The 26,441-nt window shown below is 36.0% G+C and overlaps 2 protein-coding genes across 2 annotated transcripts; both read left to right on the top strand.

Moving 5' to 3' along the window:
- The first annotated feature begins 2,071 nt into the window (after positions 1 to 2,071).
- ubb (ubiquitin B) lies at positions 2,072 to 6,049 on the top strand. The gene is made up of 2 exons (XM_056458217.1): positions 2,072 to 2,179; positions 4,272 to 6,049. Exon 2 carries the CDS (start codon positions 4,272 to 4,274, stop codon positions 5,877 to 5,879), a length of 1,608 nt encoding a protein of 535 aa, XP_056314192.1. The 5' UTR covers positions 2,072 to 2,179; the 3' UTR covers positions 5,880 to 6,049.
- A 987-nt stretch (positions 6,050 to 7,036) lies between these two features.
- Positions 7,037 to 25,835, top strand: p2rx5 (purinergic receptor P2X, ligand-gated ion channel, 5). The gene is made up of 12 exons (XM_056458218.1): positions 7,037 to 7,251; positions 7,962 to 8,112; positions 11,824 to 11,895; positions 12,057 to 12,132; positions 12,303 to 12,387; positions 12,476 to 12,556; positions 17,826 to 17,967; positions 21,602 to 21,741; positions 22,849 to 22,942; positions 23,036 to 23,101; positions 23,209 to 23,294; positions 25,159 to 25,835. The coding sequence occupies exons 1-12, from the start codon at positions 7,118 to 7,120 to the stop codon at positions 25,457 to 25,459; spliced, it is 1,428 nt and encodes a 475-aa protein (XP_056314193.1). The 5' UTR covers positions 7,037 to 7,117; the 3' UTR covers positions 25,460 to 25,835.
- The last annotated feature ends 606 nt before the right edge of the window (positions 25,836 to 26,441 follow it).

Genomic DNA, 26,441 nt, shown 5'->3' with positions numbered 1-26,441 from the left:
GTTTAAAGTGTCAAGTCATGCTGTCCTGTTGAACATTCTTTACTCTGTTGACGACCAGCTTAAAGAACAGCACAAACACTGTTGACTGAGTCACGTGCTTCAGTTCAGTCAGTTCACTTCATGCTCTCCGCGTCATCTGGTTCCACCCTATTCAGCTGTGCTCAGACAAGCTCAGACAAAAACCAGCAAAAAGAAAAGCTAGATTTCATCTAAACAGACTGAACTATAGTGCGTATTAACCATACATATTGTCATGTGACAACTTTATGCGGTATGGTGTTGTTCAAACAAAAAATTGTTGAATGAGATCAGTATAAAGCATTTTATAACTGACAGAATTTTCTTTCTATGACCTATATCTCTGTAAATGTTTCCCTTGTTTACAGAGATATTTAATGTGTTAAAACATTTAAACAGTACAGATATTATTTATACCATATTTCTGTTGATTTCAAGTTAAATTACACGAAGAGTTTGAAGATTGTCACGTGACAACACAACTGTTCAAGGTACACAAGCAAACACTCATCTGAGCTCAGTGTGGTGATGTGGCACCTGGTGACGTTTATCAGTGGGTTGAGCAGTTATAATAACCAGGAAAGTTCTAGAATTTATCGAAACGTTTAAGATATATATTTCCTGAGACAATTTCTGAGTAATTTCTTAAGCGTTATTGCCACCAGTAACATTTATAAACAACAGATGGCAAAATAAATAAATGAAAACAGAGCAGTGAGATAAAATAAACCACATTTTTATAAGCTGCCCTCTAAAACCCTCAAACAGTGATTAGTTTTGTACCTATAAACTTCCCCTTTCATTCATAATTCAAGAAAAGTGGTTCAGAAGGGTGATCTGGATAATGTAGCTGTTGTTCAAGCTCAGGGAGGTATCAGTGACCTGATTCCACAATGACTAATCCAGAGATTAGATGACTGTCAACATAAAAAGGCCCTATATATAAAAGCTGCCCTATATATTTTATTTTATTTTACAGACACACACACACACGCACACACACACGCACACACACACACACACACACACACACACACACACACACACACACACACACACACACACACACACACATATATATATATATATATATATATTACTTATTTAGTGCTGTAATTTCTGGTATAAAACTAACTGCTTACAAGAGCTCACTAGTAATGCCTCAGGCTCAGGGAACTTGGAACAGGTTTGTCTGGTTGGTCTTTATCCATGCATGCTTGTTTTCAACTATGGCAACACAGTCACATGGGACATAACAGAAATGATTTGTCGATGACGTGACTTATTATTAACGTTCAAAGACCCCAATAAGGCAAAATTTTAACAAATTCACATAATTATATTTTCAATCCAGCTTTGTAGCAGCTTTGACTGTGTTGCTGTCTGTCAGCTCACCCAGCGAAAATGACCTACATTACAGCAACAGATAGTCAGTATAAGGTCAGTGTGTCTCAAAGCAGTGCCATCTGTTTCACACATTGCGTTCTATATATAAGTGTGCTGGTTGACACAACTCTGTATAAGGCCTAGGCTAAAACACAAACAATGTACAATGACTCTGTGTTTTTTTTTTTTTTTTTGTAAACAAATGTTGTTTTTAGTAACACATCTTTGTGAAAACATCCTCCTGTCATTTATTTGCTATATTAAAATGTTAAACCCATGCAGAGTAGAACACGTACATAAAACACAACACGTTTTTAAATATTACTGAATATCAAGTATTGCAGGCTATTCTGTTTTTGTTTTACAGTACCCTTTGCCACAGTTCTCCTCTTTTCCTGGTCCAGATTCCACAAGTCTGAGTCACCAATAGCAAAGCGAATAAACAACCAAACCAGCCAATCACTGCTTGTAGACTGTCCTACGAGACCGGCTCATTCCAGCACATTCTGGAAACTTCCATCATATGATAATAATAAATACATTTAAAATATTGATACAAAACATGTAATTCCTAGAACATAACCATATCAATCTTTAGTTCTGAGGATACTTATGTATTTTTAAGGTTAGACTGCGGAAAGATCTGGTCATGTGACGTCTTGTGAACGTCACGCCCCTGGGTTTGTATAAATACAGTAGGACTCGCATTTGTCGGCAGATTTTTCGAAGAGGACAACAATTTCAGGAGCAGTTTCAGTCAGCGAATTCATTAACGGTGAGCGCGAACTTCCCAGTTTGTTTTCACACCATTCTTTAAAACCATAACGTGTTAATTTATTTGTAGTAATATTTCGCTTTCTTTATCGCAAGGGTCGTTTTGTACTGATTCTCCGCGGACATTTTCGGATAGACAATCAGAAAATGACCGCGGAGGATCAGTAACTTACATCACACGTATATCTTCGTGTATTAAAATGGTTGGGTTGTTAATTAGGTTGCTGTGTTTTGCGTGTAATCAAGTTGGTTTTGTCAGTATTTTTATTTACTTTTGATTTAATCTTTTTTTTTTTTTGCTGAATCATAGTCTCTGAACAAAGAACCCGGATGTTACATACAGTACAGCCGCCATGTTACAGAGAGTAATAACTTAATCAATTTAAAAATCATTTTGTTTTACTTTTGATTTGTCACGTTGTTCCTGAAACATCTGTAATGCTACATTAACTTGATTGATTGACTAATATAAATACATTTATTTAAGGAATTATACAATTAGAATGTTTTAATATATTAAAATAAACCATGATAACAATGCACTGAACTAGAAGTAATTAAAATGTTTTGTAGTGTCATGAAGCTAATGTAAGAGATGTACATTATAGATGTTCCGTGTCAAGAATTGGTTATTGTTCATGCAGCCTTACTGGCGATACTCAGTTGTAATAACAGTTACGTTACATGTTAATACACAACTGAGTATGCTGTTGTGTCCATTTATGCTCTGTTAGCTAAGAAAGGGACATAGTAAGCAGGAAAGGGTGCAATATATTTTCAAATTAAATTTAATAAAGACTGTCTATTAATTAATAGGCTTGATATTTCTCCTAATTGAGCGGAAATAAGAACAAATATGAACGTTATTGCTCTAGAAATCCTAGTTCAGGTTGGCTAACCACAAATACCTTTTTGTTCCTCAGACGTTTTTTTTTTCTTCTCTCTAATATTTGGCAGTCTATAGTACTATAAATGTTTTCCCACAGTCTTAACTACTTGGTACTGCCAAAAATGTGACAGTTATTACAATTATAATTTTGGTTCATTGGCATTGTTTATAGCCTGTGCCACCAATGTGGTTGATTGACCATGCTTCAAGAAAAAACTATATTGTTTGATGTCAGAGGATAAAATCTCCACCTGCTTTCATTACAAACAATTCCCATCTCATTAAATTCTGGTTTGTCTTAAAGGATTAGTTCACTTCCCAAACCAAAATTTACTCAGCCTTTTTTCATTCAAGACCTCTTTCTTTCATCATTAATAAAGAAATAGTTTTTTGAAGAAGTAATTTTAAGATTTTTCTCCATATTGTGGAGTACTTTAAAGTTCCAAAATGGAGTTTGCAGCTTCAAAGGGCTGTAAATGATTCCAGCCAAGGAATATAGTCATATATAGTCTTATCTAGTGAAACCATTGGTCCTTTTTTTTAAAAATGTATTTAGATTTTTAATTGACTAATTGAGTGATTAAGTTGAATTCCAGCGTTGCCTTACTGTGTAGAGGTACTGGCCCCACCATGTGGTTCTCTGCCAATGTGCTACCCAATTTAATGTGGTGGAACAAGCATGTCTATATACTTTATTATTCTTTATTTTTAATATTCTTTATTTAAAGACAATGCAAACTGCCTAGATGTGCAGTTTGTTGTTTAAAATGGCCCATGCTTTGGAAACACATGACATAATGAGATTACATGAGGCACAATGCCAAAATCTCAGAGCTTGTGCAAGATGAGCTTTTGTTTCACTAGGTAAGACCCTCATTTTTCATCTAGGTTAATTTAAACAATGATGCTGCATTTAAAATGCTTTTTGAAAGTACAAACCCACAAACTCCATAGTTGTACACTGTCTACCATTGTTTTGCATAGATTTTTTCTCTCTACATTTATAGTCAATAGTTACAAGTTTGTGATTACTTTAAAGGTTTGTAAAATTTAAGGGTGACAAAATGCAAAGTAAAATTTCATTTTTGGGTGAACTATCTTTTTAACATGGGAGAAGTGCAAACCATACATTATTTGCTGGAACATGATAGTATTTTTAAATGGAAATGTGTGATTGCTAATCTAACTTTGAATTTGTTTACAGATGCAGATCTTTGTCAAAACCCTCACTGGTAAAACCATCACCCTCGAGGTTGAACCAAGTGACACTATTGAGAATGTCAAGGCCAAAATCCAGGACAAAGAAGGCATTCCCCCTGACCAGCAGAGGTTGATCTTTGCCGGCAAACAGCTTGAAGATGGCCGCACCCTGTCCGACTACAACATCCAGAAAGAGTCCACCTTGCATCTGGTGCTGCGTCTCAGGGGAGGCATGCAGATCTTCGTCAAGACCTTGACAGGAAAGACCATCACCCTCGAGGTTGAGCCGAGCGACACCATTGAGAACGTCAAGGCCAAAATCCAGGACAAAGAAGGCATTCCCCCTGACCAGCAGAGGTTGATCTTTGCCGGCAAACAGCTAGAAGATGGCCGCACCTTGTCCGACTACAACATCCAGAAAGAGTCCACCTTGCATCTGGTGCTGCGTCTCAGGGGAGGCATGCAGATCTTCGTCAAGACCTTGACAGGAAAGACCATCACCCTCGAGGTAGAGCCGAGCGACACCATTGAGAATGTAAAGGCCAAAATCCAGGACAAAGAAGGCATTCCCCCTGACCAGCAGAGATTGATCTTTGCCGGCAAACAGCTTGAAGATGGCCGCACCCTGTCTGACTACAACATCCAGAAAGAGTCCACCTTGCATCTGGTGTTGCGTCTCAGGGGAGGAATGCAGATCTTTGTCAAGACTCTCACTGGTAAGACCATCACCCTCGAGGTTGAGCCAAGTGACACAATTGAGAACGTCAAGGCCAAAATCCAGGACAAAGAAGGCATTCCCCCTGACCAGCAGAGGTTGATCTTTGCTGGCAAACAGCTGGAAGATGGCCGCACTCTGTCCGACTACAACATCCAGAAAGAGTCCACCTTGCATCTGGTGCTGCGTCTCAGGGGAGGCATGCAGATCTTCGTCAAGACCTTGACAGGAAAGACCATCACCCTCGAGGTAGAGCCGAGCGACACCATTGAGAATGTTAAGGCCAAAATCCAGGACAAAGAAGGCATTCCCCCTGACCAGCAGAGATTGATCTTTGCTGGCAAACAGCTTGAAGATGGCCGCACCCTGTCTGACTACAACATCCAGAAAGAGTCCACCTTGCATCTGGTGTTGCGTCTCAGGGGAGGAATGCAGATCTTTGTCAAGACTCTCACTGGTAAGACCATCACCCTCGAGGTTGAGCCAAGTGACACAATTGAGAACGTCAAGGCCAAAATCCAGGACAAAGAAGGCATTCCCCCTGACCAGCAGAGGTTGATCTTTGCTGGTAAACAGCTAGAAGATGGCCGCACCCTGTCTGATTACAACATCCAGAAAGAGTCCACCTTGCATCTGGTGCTGCGTCTCAGGGGAGGCATGCAGATCTTCGTCAAGACCTTGACAGGAAAGACCATAACGCTCGAGGTAGAGCCAAGCGACACCATTGAGAACGTCAAGGCCAAAATCCAGGACAAAGAAGGCATTCCCCCTGACCAGCAGAGGTTGATCTTTGCGGGCAAACAGCTTGAAGATGGCCGCACCCTGTCCGATTACAACATCCAGAAAGAGTCCACTTTGCACCTTGTGCTGCGTCTCCGAGGAGGCTCAGATTATTAAACATGTTAGGGATGGACATTAAATTCTCAGTATCTCCTGCATATGCACTCACCACTTTTCCCCATTATTTTATTCATACATTGTTGCTAAATCCAACTACATTCGTATTAACATGTTCTTTCACTTGTTTTTTTTATGTCAGCTGTCAAAATAAAAGCATTGAAATACAACATTGTTCTTTTTTTCATTGTGGTTTTGCGTGCCTGGTAAAAGTAAAAAAGGTAATACAAATTATAAAATGCAAAATGAGAAGTATCTCATGATTATGCTGTAAAAAGCATAATTAGAATATACAAGTAGCTTTCCAAATTGTAGATGTATTTCTGGGCTTTTAAAGTATTTATTCATGTATATTTATAGAGGGCAAGTTTCTTGCAAACTGCTTTTAAAGGTTATAGCAGCTGCTGAAGTTTGGTGGTTCTCTATATTGTGTTGTATGAACATACAGGAAAATGGCTGAAAATCGCTGACACGTTGGTGCAAATACAATCAGTGTGTTTACTCAATTGCTAATATTTCAGTTACTGCAAAGTAAAGAACAAATTGGAAAACTTCACATTCATTCTGTGCTTTCATACAAATGTAGGTCTCCCAAGCTATTTTTATAATATAAATTCTAAAAATAAATGCGCATTCGGAAAGGTCACGGGAAACGTGCAACGATGGTGAACATATGGTAAAACACTTAGCAGTAGGCTAATTTGTAAAAAAAATTTCTCATAGATATTATACACTTTTTGAGATATACATTTATTAATCTAATGTTATTTAATTGATACGTGTTTATTCATATTTCTTATAGGCTTCATAAGCCTATTATTTAATATTAATTTAATTTAAATTACTGATTTATTTATTAAACCTTATGCATACAAACGTTTATTATTTATTTATTATTAATTCATATAATTTGAAATACAGATATATCATTAGTATAGATTGACAAAGTCATTAACTTTGCTGTAAAATTATTATTACTAAAAATGGCTCTCCTGTTACGTTCCTGCTGCGTAATTTGTCCGTGTCAATTTGCATCGGGCGCATAACCCCTTATTTAGGCTACTGCTAGCAAAAGATCAATGATAAGTATATTGACAAAATAAAGAAATTGTTCCTGAACAAAAGCAGAAAGCGGAGAAATGAAACGGGTTTTGCGGACATTAGGGGAAGACCAGGCTGCAGCACCACCGGCGCAGAGCAGTTGACAGCTGCTTCGAAGCTGTCATTGACACAGGAGCATGGCTCAGACCTGGGGTAACTTTTTCTTCTCTCTCCTCGATTACAAGACTGAGAAATTTGTCATCGCTAAAAACAAAAAGGTCGGAGTTCTGTTCAGACTCTTTCAACTGACGGTGATCGGATATCTGATCGGGTAGGTTCATTGTGCTTGTCTGAATCTAGACGTTAAAGTGAACGAACGGGCTCTGTCGGGGTTTTGGAAGTTGAAATCTTTAAATGTTCGTGTCATAAATGCGCTCTGAATGTAGGCTACTGCGTTCAAAATGGTTGCTGAATGTGAATTTCACCAAACCGAATGTAAACCAACAGTGAACTGTTTATTAACTGACACCGTGTCTGTCATGTTATATATATCAAGGGAAAGACTTAAAACCATTGCAGTGTCCCTGCAAGTTTGACCTGCTCGTGCTTGTTGAGTAAGTTTTGCATATCAGGAAAAAGATTTTGTTCTTATTTAGACTAGTAATTACCAGTAAACGGATTTATGAACAGAGTTAGATGAAAAGTATTTTGCTTCCCCTTCATTTTTTTCACATGGTGTTTTGAGTTCATAAACACGACGTTCTGCAAAAGGTGCTGAATGTAAAATGACCTGGATCACGTGCTGTGGCCAAACGCAACACACGAAAGCACCAGCCAGCCTTCATAAATACCTTCCAAATTGCTTAATTCTTTACTAGAATCAATCATAGTTCTTGTGAACGGGGCACTATGTTATAACGTCCTTCATGGCCATGCATGTCACACAGAATTACTCTCTCTTGCACCCTCAATAACCATGATTTAATTGAAGTTTTACCTGATTTAATTGACTTTTTACTGTATTCTGTTGACATCTTAAAGGTGGGTTTTCATTTGGAAAAAGGGATACCAGGAGACTGAGGAAGCCATCCAGAGTTCTGTGATCACCAAACTCAAGGGTGTGGATCTCACCAACAGCTCTCAGTTTGGTTTGCAGCTATGGGGTGCAGAGGACTATGTCATTCCTCCACAAGTAAATGCATCCCTCTGTATTCTCTAAGAAATATATTTGAAAAAGGCTTGAGTTAGTTACACTGTAAAAAAAATATCGTAAAAAAAAAGGTCAAATGACTGGCAGCTACGGCTGCCAAACAAAAACCATAATATTATGGTAAAATTTCTTTATTGAAATAAAGTGCAAAAAATAATAAATCTACAGATATTTTCATTAAAATGTTTACAAAAAAACACTGTTATTTTACAGACTTTTCCTAGATTATTACGATCAAATCCGTTCAAAAAAGTTACACACTAAGAGTTTTACAGAGAAACACTGTTATTTCACAAACTTTTCCTAGATTTTTATGATCGAACACCATCAATAAAGTGACTGCACTAAAATTTCAAGAGAAAAAATTTTATTTAAAAAATTTTTCTCTCTCAACCACTACAATTAAACACCTTTAATAAAATGCCAAGACATGCTCATGGTCGTAATTTAACAGTTTTATTTTGGATCAAAAACGTCTGGAAAAAACAATAAACGAGATACAACTGATTAAAATTCTCACAACTTTAAGATTACAGTTGTTGCATTTTATTGAATAGTATTTATATAAAACATGTAGAGGTTTAAGTTATATGGAATAATTCAGTTACAAATCCTAAATGAAATGGAACTGTAATGCAAAGGGGATGCTGACAAAGGACTGCAGATCCAAATGCAGGTTTATTACACAGAGATGGTCAGGCAAGCAACAGTCAACACAGGGGCAAACAGATGTGTGCAGGGAATCCAGAGTCATTGTCAAATAACAGCCAAATGGTCAGTCCCGGCAGCAAACCACAGAAACAATTAACAAACAAAGCAAAGCAAAAGAAGAGAAACGCATCATAATGTTCACAGTAACAGTATAACAAGACTTAGCAATTGGTGCGTGCGTCTGTGCTGCTTTTAAAGTCCATGTAATCAGTTCATAACGATCCTCCGACTGTGTGTGTGCAATCAGCGGAATCCGGAACAGGTGCATGTGAGCGGAATTTATCTATTTTAATTATTGAACAGATTTGATGGTAATGATCTAGGAAAAGTCTGTAAAATAACAGTGTTTTTTCTGTAAACATTTTAATGAAAATATCTGTAGATTTATTATTTTTTGCACTTTATTTCAACAAAGAAATTTTACTGTAATTTTATGGTTTTTGTTTGGCAGCCGTAGCTGCCAGTCATTTGACCTTTTTTTAAAGATTTTTTATTTTTTTTACAGAGCAAGTAATTATAATTTATTACTTTAATTTTACGTAATTTTAAATGTACTTCAAAAAACTGGAAAAAAACACTGTGTAAATAATAAGACAATTGTATTGTATAAAACAGGAAAATTGCTGTAATTTGTCATTAATTATATAATAGATAATACAACAGTCAAGCTGTTAATTTACAAATATTGTTTGTAATTTTTACCGACATTTGAATATAATTTAAAATAACAAAAAAAAATACTGTATAAATAAAACTGTAATTTCCCTGTATAAAAAATAAAAATGGCAGTAATTTGTTTTTAATGATAAAGTACCTAAATTGAAAGTCAAACTGTTAATTTAGAAAGATTGTTTATCATTTTACTAAGTTTTTAATTTAATTTGAAATGACAAAAAAATACTGTAAAAAATTTAGAGATATTTTCTGTAAAATTAGTTTTTTTTTTTACAGTGTACAGTATTGAGTGGATATACAGACACTGATGTGACATGCACATCTTTTGTGCATGTCACATTCATTGCACATCATAATGTAGGGGAGCGTGGGGCACAAAGTAACAGGGGGTAAAATGTAACACAGAGTTTTTAGATATATGATTAACCATGGAATGTTTCGGAGGTTTTTACCACAGTGTCGCCATACGGCTTCTTGCCAATTATTGAAAAAGTTTGGCGAAATTTAAATGAGAAACACAGGAGAAAATATTTTTTCAGCATAAATTTATTTTTATTATACTCTATATTTTTCATTTTAAAAAAATCTGTGAAAGTATGTACGTAAAATCCTATATTGTTGGAAATAAAAGATGGAAAAAGCACACAGTGACTGCTAGACAGTTTTGAGGAAAACAGAACACAGCTGGGTTAGTTGTAACAGGGTGTTTCAAATAAGCCACACACTGTTGGACACCAATTAAACAAACAAAATAATTTTAGAATTTTGAGTGTAATGTTGAGAACTTTTTATATCAAAAGTTTTTAATAGAAAATATTTTTAATAGAAAAAATAAATTGAATTAGTAGTAATGCAAATTAATGCATTGTGTAATAATGGATAATGCAAATTAATGCATTGTGTTTATCCAATAGATAAATAAATAAACATGCTCTGCTATGTTGAAAGAGAGTTAAGTACTGAGGAAATATAACTACTATTTAAAGTAAACTGCATTTAAATTAATGGTTTGAAATCTGACTTTTTAAGCATGTGTTACAACTAACCCTCTGTCTGTTACAACTTGCCCCGCAGGTGGGGTAAATAGTAACATTTTTACTTCTGGCACTTTTGGCAATACTGCACAGAAATCATAATTCCAGCGATCATACTTTCAGTGCTCATTTGTAGGAGAGGCCAAAAAATAGGGATTTTGTCTAACCTTGTTACTTTGTTCATTATTTGGCTACAACTAAATAGTGTTACTTTGTGCCCTGCTCTCCCCTACGATCTATTTTCATGTATTTATGTTTACATTATTGATGACTCTCTAAAAGAACAGCTGTTTTTCTTAAACATATTTATGCTTCTGAATAGCTGTGAAATACACAAATATATGTTTTAAATCTTTAATGTTTTAACCATTTAGAGAATGACAATCAATCACATGCCTTTTCCTTTAAGCACACTCACAGTTGAAGTCAGAATTAATAGCCCCCCTGAATTATTAACCCCTCTGTTTATTTTTTCCCCAGTTTCTGTTTAACAGAGAGCATTTTTTCAACACATTTCTAAACATAATAGTTTTATTAACTCATTTCTAATAACTGATTGATTTTATCTTTGCCATGATGACAGTAAATAATATTTGACTAGATATTTTTAAGACACTTCTTCACAGCTTAAAGTGACATTTAAAGGCTTAACTAGGTTAATTAGGCAGGTTAGGGTAATTAGGCAAGTTATTGTATAATGATGGTTTGTTCTGTTGACTTTCGAAAAAAAAAATAGCTTAAAGGGGCTAATAATTTTGACCTTAAAAGGATTTTTAAAAAATTAAAAACTGCTTTTATTCTTGCCGAAATAAAACAAATAAGACTTTTTCCAGAAGAAAAAATATTGTCAGACATACTGTGAAAATTTCCTTGCTCTGTCAAACATCATTTGGGAAATATTTTAAAAAGAAAAAAATTGAAGGGAGGGGTTAATAATTCTGACTTCAACTGTTTGAATTTTCGCAAAACCGTGTTTACTGGAAAACTTTGAGTCATTCATTGTTCTGTATATTCATTATTTGCACTGAAGCTTTGATCACAAAATATGCTGGTATGAGCTGGATTGAACGTACCACAGGATGTTCTCTGCTAGATTCATTTTTATAAGAGCTTATCAAATAAACACAGAAAATACAATAATTCACAAGAGCCTTACGTTGATATGATGGCTATGTGAAGAAATGTTAAAGTGAGAGTGTCATGTTAGATAGACATAAAATATCTGGATTTATAACTTAAAGGTGAAAATGTCTTTCATATATGTCTTTAACAGGGGGACAGAGTCTTCTTTATAGTGACAAACTACCTAGTGACACCAAACCAAAAATTAGGTTACTGCCCTGAGGTAAGAGTCAGGTAGTTATTTTAATTTCATTTAATTGTATTTATTTCCAGCACATTCACGGGAAAGATAATACCGTGTTTTAATTAAATGGTTTTATTTGAGTTTTGATTTCTGTGCCTTTTAAAATCTCACAAATGTTTGTATAATTATACTTATTTTAGAGTTCTAAAGTGCCAGACGGTTTTTGTACAAATGACAATGAATGTGTGGAAGGGGAATCTGTCATAGCAGGACACGGTAAGCACAGAAACCTTCCTGAAATAACAAGATTTTGTTTTTCATCCATCAAGTTTAAGAAAGCGCAAGTGTTTTTCAAGAAAACGGCCACATTTGTTTATGCTACTGCCCACTGGTATGTTTAGAATTCCTAGCCTTAAAGGGACTTCAGTGTAGTGTTGTTTGTTCAGGAGTGAAGACAGGCCGCTGTCTGAATGAAACAGGGACATGTGAGATTAATGCCTGGTGCCCTGTTGAGCATGGCCACGCACCATCGTAAGAAAACACTTATGTGCTTTCAGTGATCTGTGTTTATGCTTGCATGAAACATGTTGTACCTGTAACGTGTCTAATGTTACAACAGGGAGCCTATGCTGGCAAAGGCTGAAAACTTCACAGTCTATGTAAAGAACTTCATCAAGTTTCCAAAGTTCGGCTTCTTCAAGTAAGTCAGTCTATGAGGTAACTCATCAGTGTGTTTATTTTAGTATATAAAGGCTCTCATTTCTCTATCACTAAATAATACAGCTTTGGTGAAAAATAGTTAGAGAAATTGAGGTGGCACGATGGCTCAGTGGTTAGCACTGTCACCTCACAGCAAGAAGGTTACTGGTTCGAGTCCTGGCTTGTGTTGGCGTGGGTTTCCTCCAGGTGCTCCTGTTTCCCCACAGTTCAAAGACATGCACTATAGGTAAATTGATTGAACTAAATTCACCATAGTGAAAGACTGTGTACGGGTATTTCCCAGTACTGGCTTGCGGCTGGAAGGACATCCGCTGCATAAAACATATTCTGGAATATTTGGCGGTTCATTCCGCTGAGGCGACCTCTGAAATAGAGACTAAGCCGAAGGAAAATGAATGAATGAATGATTTTCAAAATGCATCTCTGTTTGCTTTTGAATCAATTTTGAGCTTAGTTTTAACTTAATTTTTCATTTAACTTAATTTTTTTATGTTTTTAATTGAATTATTCTAGCTAAGTGCATATTGTCCAATTAATTAACATAACTGAGGTTTTATTGATGTTTTCTTTAGTTTGATGTATCCCTTCATGCTGTTTTTCTGAGGAATTACATATATGTTATTAATTATAATATTTCTGATGACTATTGGTTTACATCACTGATATTTGAACAAGTTTATCCCAAAATAAGGTCTCCTAATGACTGGTGCGATACAGTCAGCAGCCAGTGAGTTTTGAGTTAAACACGTTCAATTTCATGTTCTCTGTGGCGTCAAATATTAATCATTATGAACATAATCTTATGAACATCTTCTTTTATACATTGGAAGAATTTCTGTCACAGGAATGGTAGCTTTTCATAATGGAACTATTTGTCTTACTCCATTTGATACATCAAGCTACATTGTAGTATCTGCAAAGTAAACTTTTTTTAGGTAGGCCTACTAATATGTATCTTTGAGTTACCATGTGGACCATAGCTACAAATGTGTACTTTTTAATAACCACCCCATGACAGCTATTCTGAGTGTGTTATTAACATGTCTAATGTGCCCAATGTGTAAAAGAAGAGGTCTAAAAGGAATATACATAATTATGATTCAATATATGGGGGTGTCACTGTGGCTCAGTGGGTAGCTCGATCACTTCACAGCAAGAAGGTCGCTAGTTCGAGCTCCAGCTGGGTCAGTTGGCATTTATTTGTGGAGTTTACATGTTCTCCCGGTATTAGTGTGGGTTTCTCCGGGTGCTCTGGTTTACAAAGACATGCAACTGAGTAAGCTAAATTGGCCATAGTGTATGTGTGTGAAGGAGTGTGTATCCCAGTGTTGGGTTGCGGCTGGAAGGGCATCCACTGCGTAAAACATGCTGGATAAGTTGGTGGTTCATTGCGCTGTGGCGAGCCCTGATCAATAAAGGGATTAAGCTGAAAAGAAAATGAATGAATGAATGAATGAATAAAATTCACACTGCAGTACAAACATTTGAAATCGGTCAGATTTTTTATACAATTTGGAAAAAAAGTTTTATGCCAAATGAATGAATGAATCAATCAATATATGATGCTGCAGAGAAGGTGGATGTGAACACACTAAACTCGGAGCTCGCTGGCCCCTGACTAATAACTTTTTTTTACTGAAGTTTCAGTAAACCACCAGTTGGTTTAAGGACCATTTGAAGACTTTATTTGTGCCCAACATGCTTAAAATATCAATAATATGAAGCAACAGTCAATAATTAATTTACATTTTTATCAATTCTTAAATTTCACTAATATTTTGAGGGGCTACATTTGGAAGCACAAGAGTGCAGTTTGAAAGAAGACTAGAAGTGACCATAACCATTTTGAGTACTTTATTTGTAATAAACCTTCTTAAAATGTCTATCATGAGAAAGTATCCATACAAATTGTTCATAGTTTTGAAAGAATGCATTTAGACTGAAAAAAGAGATTGTAGAAATTGATGTAGTGGTGCCATGTTCCAGTTTAACCATTTTAAGATAGAACCTCAATAGTTTTTAGTTCATGCACATCTGTCAATGTCACCGACCTGCAATAGTATTTTAAAGCTTTTCAACAAGATTTTCTGGAGTTAAATATTTGCATCTTATTTCCTTTGCAAAACACCATCAGAGTTTAGAGTGGAGCAACAATAACATGCATGAAATCTCATCGCCCCAGGTGTACCTCTGCTAAAGCCATTTCTCATAAAAACTGTAGATTATATCTGGCAATTGTATCTTGTGCATTGTGAAGACTGCCTGAATAATTTGGACATAGAACTTTAGTCTTTACTCTTTTCATTTAAGCAGGATGGTTTCTCTGTAAGCATTGGATGTTCTGTTTTCAACTTCTGCAGAATAAGAAAGGTGCATATACAAAATACTCAGGTTAAAAAGAACAAATATCAACATGTACTCATTTACAGACCCTCAAGTGATTTCAAACCTTTATAAAATTCTTTTTTTCTGTTGAACACAAATAAATCTATTTTAAAGAAACTGATATCCATTCCTTCCGTATTTGGAAAAACAAATACTATAGATGTCAATGGTTAAGGGTATCCAAAAATGTTTGTAAACTGAAACAGGTTTGTGACCAGTGAAGGTTGAGTGATGATGGCAGAATTGTCAGATTTATTGAATAACCCTTTAAGTGAGTGAGAGAGGCACATGAGTATGCACAGCACATATCATTTGCAATAATTTGTTTAGGGATGACATTTATAACAAATATTGTTAAGAAAGCTACTTATATTTCTTTTAGTTATAGGTTTTTGTTTTATATTCCTTTCTTGAATTCGTAAACTTTAAGTCTTTTTCTGAATCTGTGAACTGTAAGTTGCTGCAGACTTTTATTTGATGTACTTCCAGCTGAACCAGAATATTAAGTTGGCTTTTGTTTTTGTGCTCCTGCTTTTCGTTTTTAATTTGAAGCATACTAATATTGCTTTTTATTATTTTTTTATTTTAGTTTTGATTTTTTAAGCAATAGAAAATTTGATTTCATGAGATTTAAAGGATTTGTTATGTAATGAGAGAGACAAAAATATATTTTTAGTATGTTGATAGTAGAGCTGCACAATATACCGTTTAAGCATCGAAATCGCAATGTGATCATTTACAATAGTCACATTACACGATCCACAATGTCAAGTTCAGCTTCAGATTATTCATCCCTCAGAATATTTGAGTGGAATTATAGCTGACCAGGAACCATATTGCTAAGTGATTGTGAGGTTAAATCTTAAAGGAGTGCTTTTTTGCTTTGTTTTTAAGGCCTTTAAAGTCTCCGTGTACTGGAAGCTGCGATCGTTATTCTTTTCGTATTGTGCCGCAGTTTCTAGAGAAACGGAATTTCAAATGAGCAAACAGTGGGCGTGGCTTGTTTTTTCTACCACGGACTGAATGGATGTAGTAAAGCAGACATTTCATTCAGCAAGATAAGGAAAAGGGGTTTTAGAAGAGTTATTACAACCTAACAGACTCCTCCTACTCACCATTTCTGTTTGTTGTCAAAAGCGACAATTAAACCAGCGTGATTACATATGTTAGCCATGCCCATTACCTCAAAATCCCGTAATCTGATAAATTAATTGAAAACAAACAGGAAGTTCATTTTCAGATTTCAATTAAAGATTAAAAGGGCAAACATTTTTTTTATGACATGCACAGATGAAATGTTAATAAAATCATATGGTTAGCTTTGATTTCTTGGGGACTTTAAATATTTTATGTACAAGAAATTATAATAATGCAAATGCACTGCATTTCACTTTAATGCATTAAAGACTAGGGCTTCACAGTGGCGCAGTGGATAGCACAATCGCCTCACAGCAAGAAGGTCGCTGGTTCGAGCCCTGGCTGGGTCAGTTGGCATTTCTGTGTGGAGTATGCATGTTCTCCCCGTGTTTGCATGTGTTTCCTGTGGGTACACCACACAGTCCAAAGACATATAGGTGAATTGAATAAGATAAATTGGCCGTAGAGTATGTGTGTGAATGCAGGAGTGTATGGGTGTTACCCAGTGATGGATTGCGGCTGGAAGGACCCCTGATTAATAAAGGGACTAAGCCGAAAATAAAATAAAAGAATGAATGGATGAAGACTGTGCAGTTGTATTTGCTTACAAATTGATTATTCAACTCCTACTCAAAAACAGTTAGACTCACCAAAAAAATTTAAATCAATTCATGCAGATTATCTGGCTGTGAAATCATCCTCATCAATATAAAATTATGAGATCTGTCCAAATTGAGCTATTCAAGTCATCTGGTGAAGTAATCATATTTATATTGCAATAAATATCGCAGAAATACAAAATATCGCAATGTCAGATTTTTCAAATATCATGAAGCCATAGCTGATAGCTTATTTGACAATATTTATTAATTAAATTATATGCATGATTGGTCTGTGCTTTTATCTCTCGACAATGCAATCGTGACTTGTTATGACTTATTTTATGGATAATACATAAAAAAGCACAATACTTTTAAATGAGCACATTACCCAGTCCAAACTGAGCACTACCATGCTTTCTTGTTTTGTTTTCTTTTTAATTTAATGTTTTATTCAAATCAATTTATCTTTATTTCTATAGCGCTTATACGTAGATTGTGTCAAAGCAGCTTAACATGAAAGTTCTAATAAATTGAAACTGTGTCAGTCCAGTTTTCTAAGTGGAAGTTCAGTTCAGTGTGTTTTAAATTTCACTGCTGAAAGTCCAAACACTGAAGAGCAAACCCATCGATGCACAGCTCCACAAGTCCCAAACCAAGCAAGCCAGTGGCGACAATGGCGAGAAACTTCTCCAATTGATAAAAGTGAAGGAAAAAACCTTGAGAGAAACCAGGCTCATATGGGCACAACCATTTCTCCTCTGGAGAGAGGAGATACAGAGTAATTTATTAAGAGATATAGAGTAATTCCTCACAGACCCATGTAAAACTGATGCTATATAAAACATTTGAAAGAGTAGACCTGCTTGCAGACTGTAAAGTGTTATGTTTGGATCCTGATGGCACAGCACAAGCTGCTCTAAATATCTGACGCTTACTCATCTCTATTTATACCGACACACAACATGCGCTGCATACACTGAGACTTACTGCATGGTGACAGTTGTTCCTCTATACATGATCTTATGATGCTTCATGATCTTCACAATGTCATCACATAGTATATCGACAAATTCTATGAGCACCTACACATAATCCTTCTGCCACTTTTCTTTCTCTCCCTTGAAGATCAAATGTCCTGCCCACCACCAACAGCACATATCTGAAGACATGCCGATACGACAAGGACCATCATCCCTACTGTCCCATCTTTCTTGTGGGAGATGTAATTAACTGGACTGGATACACTTTCCAGGATTTGGCAACAAAGGCAAGTGGATACAACTACATGACATGTTAAAACAAAGAAGTATCCACCATTTTAAACACACTGGCAGCAGCTCAGTGTATAAACAATGAAAGACCTCACTGAGACAGCAATCTTTGAATGTATGAGTTTTTTAATGTGTGCTTTTTTGTAAATATTATCAAAATGTTGATCCAGGCACGTCAAATTATTTAGACAAGCAAGTCACAATAAAATATCAGTTACTAATGGGATATCTTTCTCTCTGAGTTCAAAGTTCAAGTTGCTTCATTGGCATGACATTTAGTACAGTATTGCCAAAGCAATATGTATAATATGTTTAAGATATGTATTATATTAACATCATCAAATTAATAAAACATACAGTAAATAAGAAATAAATGACAAAGAAAAGGAAAAAAAACAATACATTTGATAATAATAACAATATTAACAATAACAATAATAATAAAAGAAAGTTTAGATTATTAAAATAAGATACATGAATTTACATGAACTGTTTCTTATGGTGTGTAGGGTGTCTACATATTTTGCAGATAGTCTAGACGTCAATTCATCCTATCCGAGTACATGATGAAGTTTTTCTGAGTCATTTAAATAAAAAAATGAATGAATGAATGATTCTGATTGGGGGGAAAATATTTCTCTTGTTGTGGTGTATTTGGAGCCGAGCAGAAGGAAGTGTGTCTCATCCTCTGTTTGATTTGTGTCTCACTGTTAACATATTTTCTGTTCTTTAAGAGTCCGGGATTTTTTATGTCTGCCCTTTTTATTTCTAGGTCAAGATCACAGAGGCGCTATTTAAAAAGAATGAGTTTTTCTTTTAATTGTTTTAATGATAAATCATTTGCCAGCTGTGTGGTTCTGTTTAGGGCCAAATAACATTGAATTTTAGTTTGGAGGTTAAATTCAGTTTTCAGTTTTTAATCATAATTATATTTTAATGTTTTGTTAATGTGTTTGTGAAGGGTTTGTTTGCGGACGGGTTCGGTTTGAGTTTTCTTCAGTAGTTTAGATACGAATGTGTTTAGAGGATGAGACTCTAGGTTTCTCATTGGCCAGACGAGCTTTATACTGGACAGACTGGGGGTGAGACTGATGCAGATGCAGCGAGAACTAAACAGCTTGTTTTTGAATCTCCAAATTCAGCGGGTATAAACCCAGTTCAGCCCTGCAGGCAATGTTAGAGGTGTTTCTGTGGATATGTAATATGTTTTTACCAAGTTCTAATTGTCTTTTTCTCACTCTTTATCTCTCTCTCTCTCTCACACACACACACACACACACACACACACACGCACACACGCACACACGCACACACACACACACACACACACGCACACACACACACACACACACACACACACACACACACACACACACCTAATGCTTCAGATAAAAAAACTCTGCTGATGACCAGTTCAGGCGTTTCATTAGCATTGCCTGACTTATTGTTGTTAAAGCTGTTTGTTGTTGTTCTTTATGGAATTAATTTCCAAATTTTAAGACCTGCCAAAGATCAGATAAATTTTAATGTTATAATATAGAAAAAGGCAGCACGGGTGGTGCAATGGGTAGCATGATCGCCTCACAGCAAGAAGGTTGCTGGTTCGAGCCACGGCTGGGTCAATTGCCGTTTCTGTGTGGAGTTGACATGTTCTCCCCGTGTTGGCGTGGGTTTCCTCCGGGTGCTCTGATTTCCCCCACAGTCCAAAGACATGTGGTACAGGTGAATTGGGTAGGCTAAATTGTCCGTAGTGTATTAGTGTGAATCAGTGTATATGGGTGTTTCCCAGTGATAGGTTGCAGCTGGAAGGGTATCCGCTGAGTAAAACATATGCTGGATAAATTAGTAGTTCATTCCATTGTGGAATGATTAATAAAGGGACTTAGCCAAAAAGAAAATGAATGAATGAACCAATAAGAGAAAAAAAATTATTTTATAGGGTGTCCTGGTTTTCACATGACTGTATATATATATATATATATATATATATATATTAATATAGCAGAACATTGATTGGAAGAATGATCAGAGGAATTAGGTAGAATTGCTTGAAAATAATAAGTCTCTGTATGGCAGTCAACTGACACTGATATAATTTCACTATTTATTTATACATTAATCGTAACAATATTTTACACTTTATACAGTAACTGGATTAATGTAATGTAATAAGTGCAATTGAATATCACAGTGCCCCATGTACTTCTGTCATGTTCACATCACGCCCCTTACTTTAGTGTTCCCTTTCAAAATTGACCGGTCTGTTTTAGCAGACTGTTAAACTGTTTTAACTGCTCTTAAATTTGCACACAAAAAAACATTTTTAACCTCCAAATTTTTGTTCAACATTCTTTATCTGTGAACAATGTCTCAAAGTAGTGTTTAACATGAATTTATAGAATCAGACATAAAATAACTGCAGTGAAAATACAAATAGACACTGAAAATGTATTACAAAATGAACAATAGATGACAGAAATCAAAATACTTTGTTTTATTACTAATAGACAGCTCGCTAAAACAACCTTCACAGGGTCTGACCAAAGAAAGAGAAATTTTAATCCATCTGAATGATTTATCAACCAGCAAAGCACAAACAAAACTATCCTTTCCTGTGTACTGAGTTCTCGAATTTTCATTCAGTCCTTCAATTAGACTATATTAGTGATAATAGTGACTGGGGGTATAGATGGTGAGTATGGAAAGAAATAGCACTGGTTATACTTTGGTCATTTTTGAGCAAGATGCTAATGGTCTAATCCAATAAAATAATTGATGCTAAGCTAAAAGTGCTCTTGCTAGATCCAGAGATTGGCTTAATGGGGATTGGTGGAAAGAAAGAAAGAAAGAAAGAAAGTAAGTAAGAAAGAAAGAAAGATGGGTTCACATAACAGACACCTGTCTAGTCTGTGTGAAGATATGATACATTGTTTTATGAAGAAGTTAGTTCACTTGGGAGGATTCAACACAATCTCACGGCAATTCGTAACGTTTTGATCTAGTGGCTAATATGAATGAATTTGTACAATCTCATTCATACAATTTAGTACAATTTGCTTATCCCCATTGACGATTGGGTTTAGTGGCAGGGTTGGGTGTTACAACCCCTTTTAAAATCATACATTTTCGTACAACTGAATTCTACGAAGTAGCCACTAAACTGACAAAACGTAAAATAGTTATGTTTACTCATGAGATCTTGCTTGAGGATCGGCACATAAGCACAGAAAAGAGACGTGTACCTGCACAAGACATTGTTCAGTCTGAAATGTGCGAGTGTGTGTGTGTGAGTATGTGTGAGCGAGTGAGTTGGGGTGGTGTGTATGGGGATGTTTTCTGTCTGATGGATGAATATAGCCTGGATACCCATTCGTTTCCTATGGCGGTCACTTTTGACCGTGAACACCACATGTGTAACAAGGTTGATTAAATTACTCAAATTCAATGAAAGAGATGATCATCACTTTTATTTGTTCAAGTGCATAGTGTGGAGGATATCATAAGGCCTTGAGACAATCAGATGTAAAAAGCAAAATTTATGAGTGTTTTAAGTTGTAAATTGGTCATATTTGACCCGAACACAACAGGAAGGTTAATAAGATAATCGTTTTCCTCATTTTATACTCACAGGGTGGTTCAATTGGAATTGGAATTGAGTGGAATTGTGATTTGGATAAAGATGAATCTCACTGTAACCCTGAATACAGCTTCACACGCTTGGATTCCTCTGAAAACTCACAGCACTCGGTCACCTCAGGCTACAACTTCAGGTATTGCTTTAATTGATTGATTTTAGCTTATATAACTTTGTTTTGCAATTGGGTTGACATCAGAAACCAAAGTCAGACCAACGTCAATGACCAACCTCAGACAGACATTGCATTTTGGTTGCATTACAACCAACCTAAAAACAACAAATTATCTCAAAATGTCTAACGATGTTACAGCTGTTACAGCAAAATACATATGTAAATTTCTAGATGACTTACAAAGACGTTTTACAACATCTTAGTCGGCATCTCATTGAAGCAGAATGCAATATCCGCAAAGATGGTACACATATGTGTCATTGTCAAAAAAGATCTTGCAAAGACTTTCAAGCCTACTTGATTGGTAATCGGGGACTATTGGGAAAGATTCATTCTTTAGGGAAGTATACCAGAGAACATCAGGAGGACTGAAAGGATTTTTGACTGCATTTTTTAAATTATTTTTTGTAAAATGTATTTTACTTGTAAGGTCCAGCCAGTTAGTCCAGCGACGGTGTCTACTGGTGGATGAAGGTTCACTGCCTGTTCGGTCTTTTCAGCGCACAATGTTGAATTTCTTTAAATTTAACTCATATCTGACTCCAATTTCAGTATGAGGGTTTTTAGAATATAAAACATTCATAAAACATTAAGAAGCTTATTGTAATATTTAATTTAGATGAATGTTTCATTGTTTTATTTAATCCTGTTTCTATATATTACACTCATTCATTCAGATTCCTATAACATCCTGAACTGTGTAGGGTGAGTCTTGTACCGGCCCAATATACAATCTCTTAAACACAAGCATGTCAGTCTTGCTCACTAAACAGGTAATTACCCACTATTCTAAAAAGGCAGAACCCTACCTACTCAGATTAGAAGATTTTTTGTGTGGTTCCCATTGATCTGCTATTTACTCAATCAAAACAAAGCTATTTAATCATACCATGATCATTACTATCGAATTAAGCAGACCAATTTTCTTAAACTATTAGTAACTTTAAGTTATCACCATATGATTTAAACAGTATGAAAAGATTATAGATAAAGGCCCACCCACATTTAGATTGGTCTCAACAATATTCTGTTGTTTCTACGGGCTTATATGTTTCTCTAATCATCTAGATTTGCTCGATACTACAATGATGCAGCAGGACAGACCTATCGAAATCTATTCAAAGTGTATGGCATTCGCTTTGATATACTAGTAAATGGAAAGGTAAGAGATAATACATTTTGTTCAAACTATTATAGATTCCTGTCATTAAGGTCATGGTGAAATATAACAAATAAGTCATTTCCCTTTTTCTAGGCTGGGAGATTCAGTATTATTCCTACTGTGATCAATATTGGCTCTGGACTTGCTTTAATGGGCGCTGTGAGTTTCTAAGCTAGTTATAGTGTCACCATAGTTGTCTCACTAACGTTGACATGTAAAAGGCAGAAAAATAATTTCACTTTCATGTGATTGGCCTTATTTGACAGGGGGTTTTCGCCTGTGACATGATTCTCCTCTACATGATGAGCAAAAGCTCCTTCTACCGAGAGACAAAATTTGAGGCAATCAAAAAGTAAGTTTTTCATTACAGGTTTTATATGATGTACTATTATGTCTAGTACTTGCCTTTAAGCCATTCAGTAGAACATTAAAGAAGATGTTTAGTGGACACTGGGGTCCTTGATTCATAAACTGCAAATGAACAGCTACCACTAACACTAGCAAAAAACATAATACTACAGGTAAAACTAAATTAATACCTGTGTCTGTCTCCTGATGATACTTATTGAGGTCTTATAAACCAAAATAGTATAATTATACAATACAGCATTATTACCTTTAATACACAGCCTCTGCTTATGTTCATTAGCACATTCACAGCAGTGTGAACAAAAGCTTTATATTTATATGACGGAAAGCTTGTGGTTTACACTGCTGTGAATGTGCTAAAGACCATAAGCAGAGGCTGTGTAAGGTAATAATGCGATAAATAATGTAAAGTTAATTGAACAAACCAATCATTTTGCAATTATATATATATATATATATATATATATATATATATATATATATATATATATATTCCCGGTCACTTTATTAGGTACACCTTACTAGAACTGGGTTGGACCCACTTTCGCCTTCAGAACTGCCTTAATGCTTTGTGGCACAGATTCAGCAGTGTACTGGAAATATTCCTTAGAGATTTGGGTCCATATTGACATGATAGCATCACGCAGTTGCTGCAGATTTGTCGGCTGCACATCCATGATGCGATTCTCCCAACATCACAAAGCTTCCACCACATCCCAAAGGTGCTTTATTGGATTGATAACTGGTGACTGTGGAGGCCATTTGAGTACAGTGAACTCATTGTCATGTTCAAGAAACCAGTCTGAGATGATTCACGCTTTATGACATGATGCGTTATTCTGCTGGAAGTAGCCATCAGAAGATGGGGACACTGTGGTCATAAAGAGATGAACATGTTCAGCAACAATACTCAGGTAGGCTGTGGCATTGACACACGATGCTCAATTGGTACTAATGGGCCCAAAGTGTGCCAAGAAAATATCCCCCACATCGTTACACCACCACCACCAGCCTAAACCGTTGATAAAAGGCAGGATGGATCCATGCTTTCATGATGTTGATGTCAAATTCTGAAGCTACCATCTGAATGTCGCATCTTCTATGGTCCAATTTTGGTGAGCCTGTGCGAATTGTAGCCTCAGTTTCTTCTTCTTAGCGGACAGGGGCGGCACTCGGTGTGGTCTTCTGCTGCTATAGCCCACCCGCCTTAAGGTTGGACAAGTTGTGCTTTTAGAGATGCTCTTCTGCATACCTCAGTTGTAACGAGTGGTTATTTGAGTGACTGTTGCCTTTCTATCAGCTCAAACTAGTCTGGCCATTCTCCTCTGACATCAATAAGCCATTTGTACCCCCAGAACTGCCGCTCACTGGATATTTTCTCTTTTTCAGACCATTCTCTGAAAATCCTAGAGATGGTTGTGCATGAAAATCCCAGTAGATCAGCAGTTTCTGAAATACTCAGACCAGCCTGTCTAGCACCTACAACCATGCCACATTTGCTGCCATGTGATTGGCTGATAAAAAATTTGTGTTAACGAAGAGTTGGATAAGTGTACCTAATAAAGTGGCCGGGGAGTGTGTATTTTGGTTTATTTTGTAACTATTGCAGTGTCAGGTAGCCATTGACTTACATTATAAGAATGACCAAAAACAGTTTTAGCTAATAATATTCTTTGATGTTCTGCTGGAAAATCAAATCTCTTACATCTCAGGTGGTCTAAGGGTAAATAAATGAACTTTTTTTCCTGTTAAATCCAGTGTATTATTGGCAGAACTATCCCTTTGACCTTTTAACGTACGTGAGCTATTATGTACATGGCTTCCATTATTTGCATTTGCACCTGCAGAAAGCAATCTGGAGAGCAGAGAGAGAGAAAGCATGCCCGCCACCATCGTCATCATCATCATCGGCAAGATGGACGACACCGGAGAGAGGAGAAGCAGACGGCAGAGATGCAGCCCTTGACATCAGTGTTGACTCAGGCCAATAACAACCCAGAGAGACAGACGCAGCCCAGCACAGCCTCAGCACTCAAACCCCACAGTCCCGAGAGGAAGCCACAGGCAGCGGTGTCATTCAGAACTCACACTGCTGAAAAACACACCGTTTCCCCCGTTTCCACGTTGAGAGCAGCACGCCACCAGTAGAGCACTCATCATGCTCAATGCTATCGGATTAACTGTGGATGAATGAAGGGAGTTACTATAGCAGGTCTATCTTCAATCCTACCAATGAGGAATAATGCCAGTATTGTTTATGCTCATTTACAGGTTTTGTTACGAAGAGATGTTCAATTATTTAATATAAATCTGGCCTGACACTACAAATGCTCAAGCCCAGGTTTAATAAATGTTAAAATACTTGAAGAACAATGCCTGGCCAACTGTGTTGTTTTCACTATGGATAAATGTGAAAATCGATTTTTTAACACTACGGTTTACATGTTTGGCTCTGCTTTAACTAAATTAAGAGTTTTATTTTTATTCATTAAACTGTGGTGACAATAAAGACATTTAGGCATTAGATTTTGACAGTATGATAACCATGGATAAAAATATTACGGTTTCACTGAATTGTGCTCACTGCTTTAAAATATGCTCATTTTAAATGTCTGGGTAAAAAAAACTAAAACTCTTTTCCCCTTTAAACCCAATATATTTGATTTTGAGAAACATTTAAAGTATTTTGCAGCAGTAAACATGTCAGACTAAATAGTTCAAATGAATCATTGACTTCTGCTGTCTTCATTAGTTTCAAAAACAGATTTAAAATGGCATCTTTGGATATTTCTTCTGCTGGAGATACTGTTGTCTTAAAAACAAACAAACAAAAAAATGTAAATTATAAGAGCTTACACATTTCATAGGAACGATATAGCAGAATATTTTGGTGGTTTTAAAACCTTGACTTTTCCAAACTGCTGTATACCTTGAAAACGGTTATCATCTCATGCCTAAAGACATTTATAATGTTCTTAAGCATTTATATTTAAAAAAGGTTTCCACAAAAAGTACAAGGCTAACTTTTAACATCTAAATGCAACTGTGGCATAAAACTTTTTCCAAATTGTATAAAAAATCTGACCGATATCAAATGTTTATACTGCAGTGTGAATTTTATTCATTCATT

The sequence above is a fragment of the Danio aesculapii genome, chromosome 5, assembly GCF_903798145.1.
Source record: "Danio aesculapii chromosome 5, fDanAes4.1, whole genome shotgun sequence".
Classification (NCBI taxonomy): Eukaryota; Metazoa; Chordata; class Actinopteri; order Cypriniformes; family Danionidae; genus Danio; species Danio aesculapii.
Note: the sequence above shows the minus strand (reverse complement) of the source record. Positions and strands in the feature narration are given on the sequence as shown.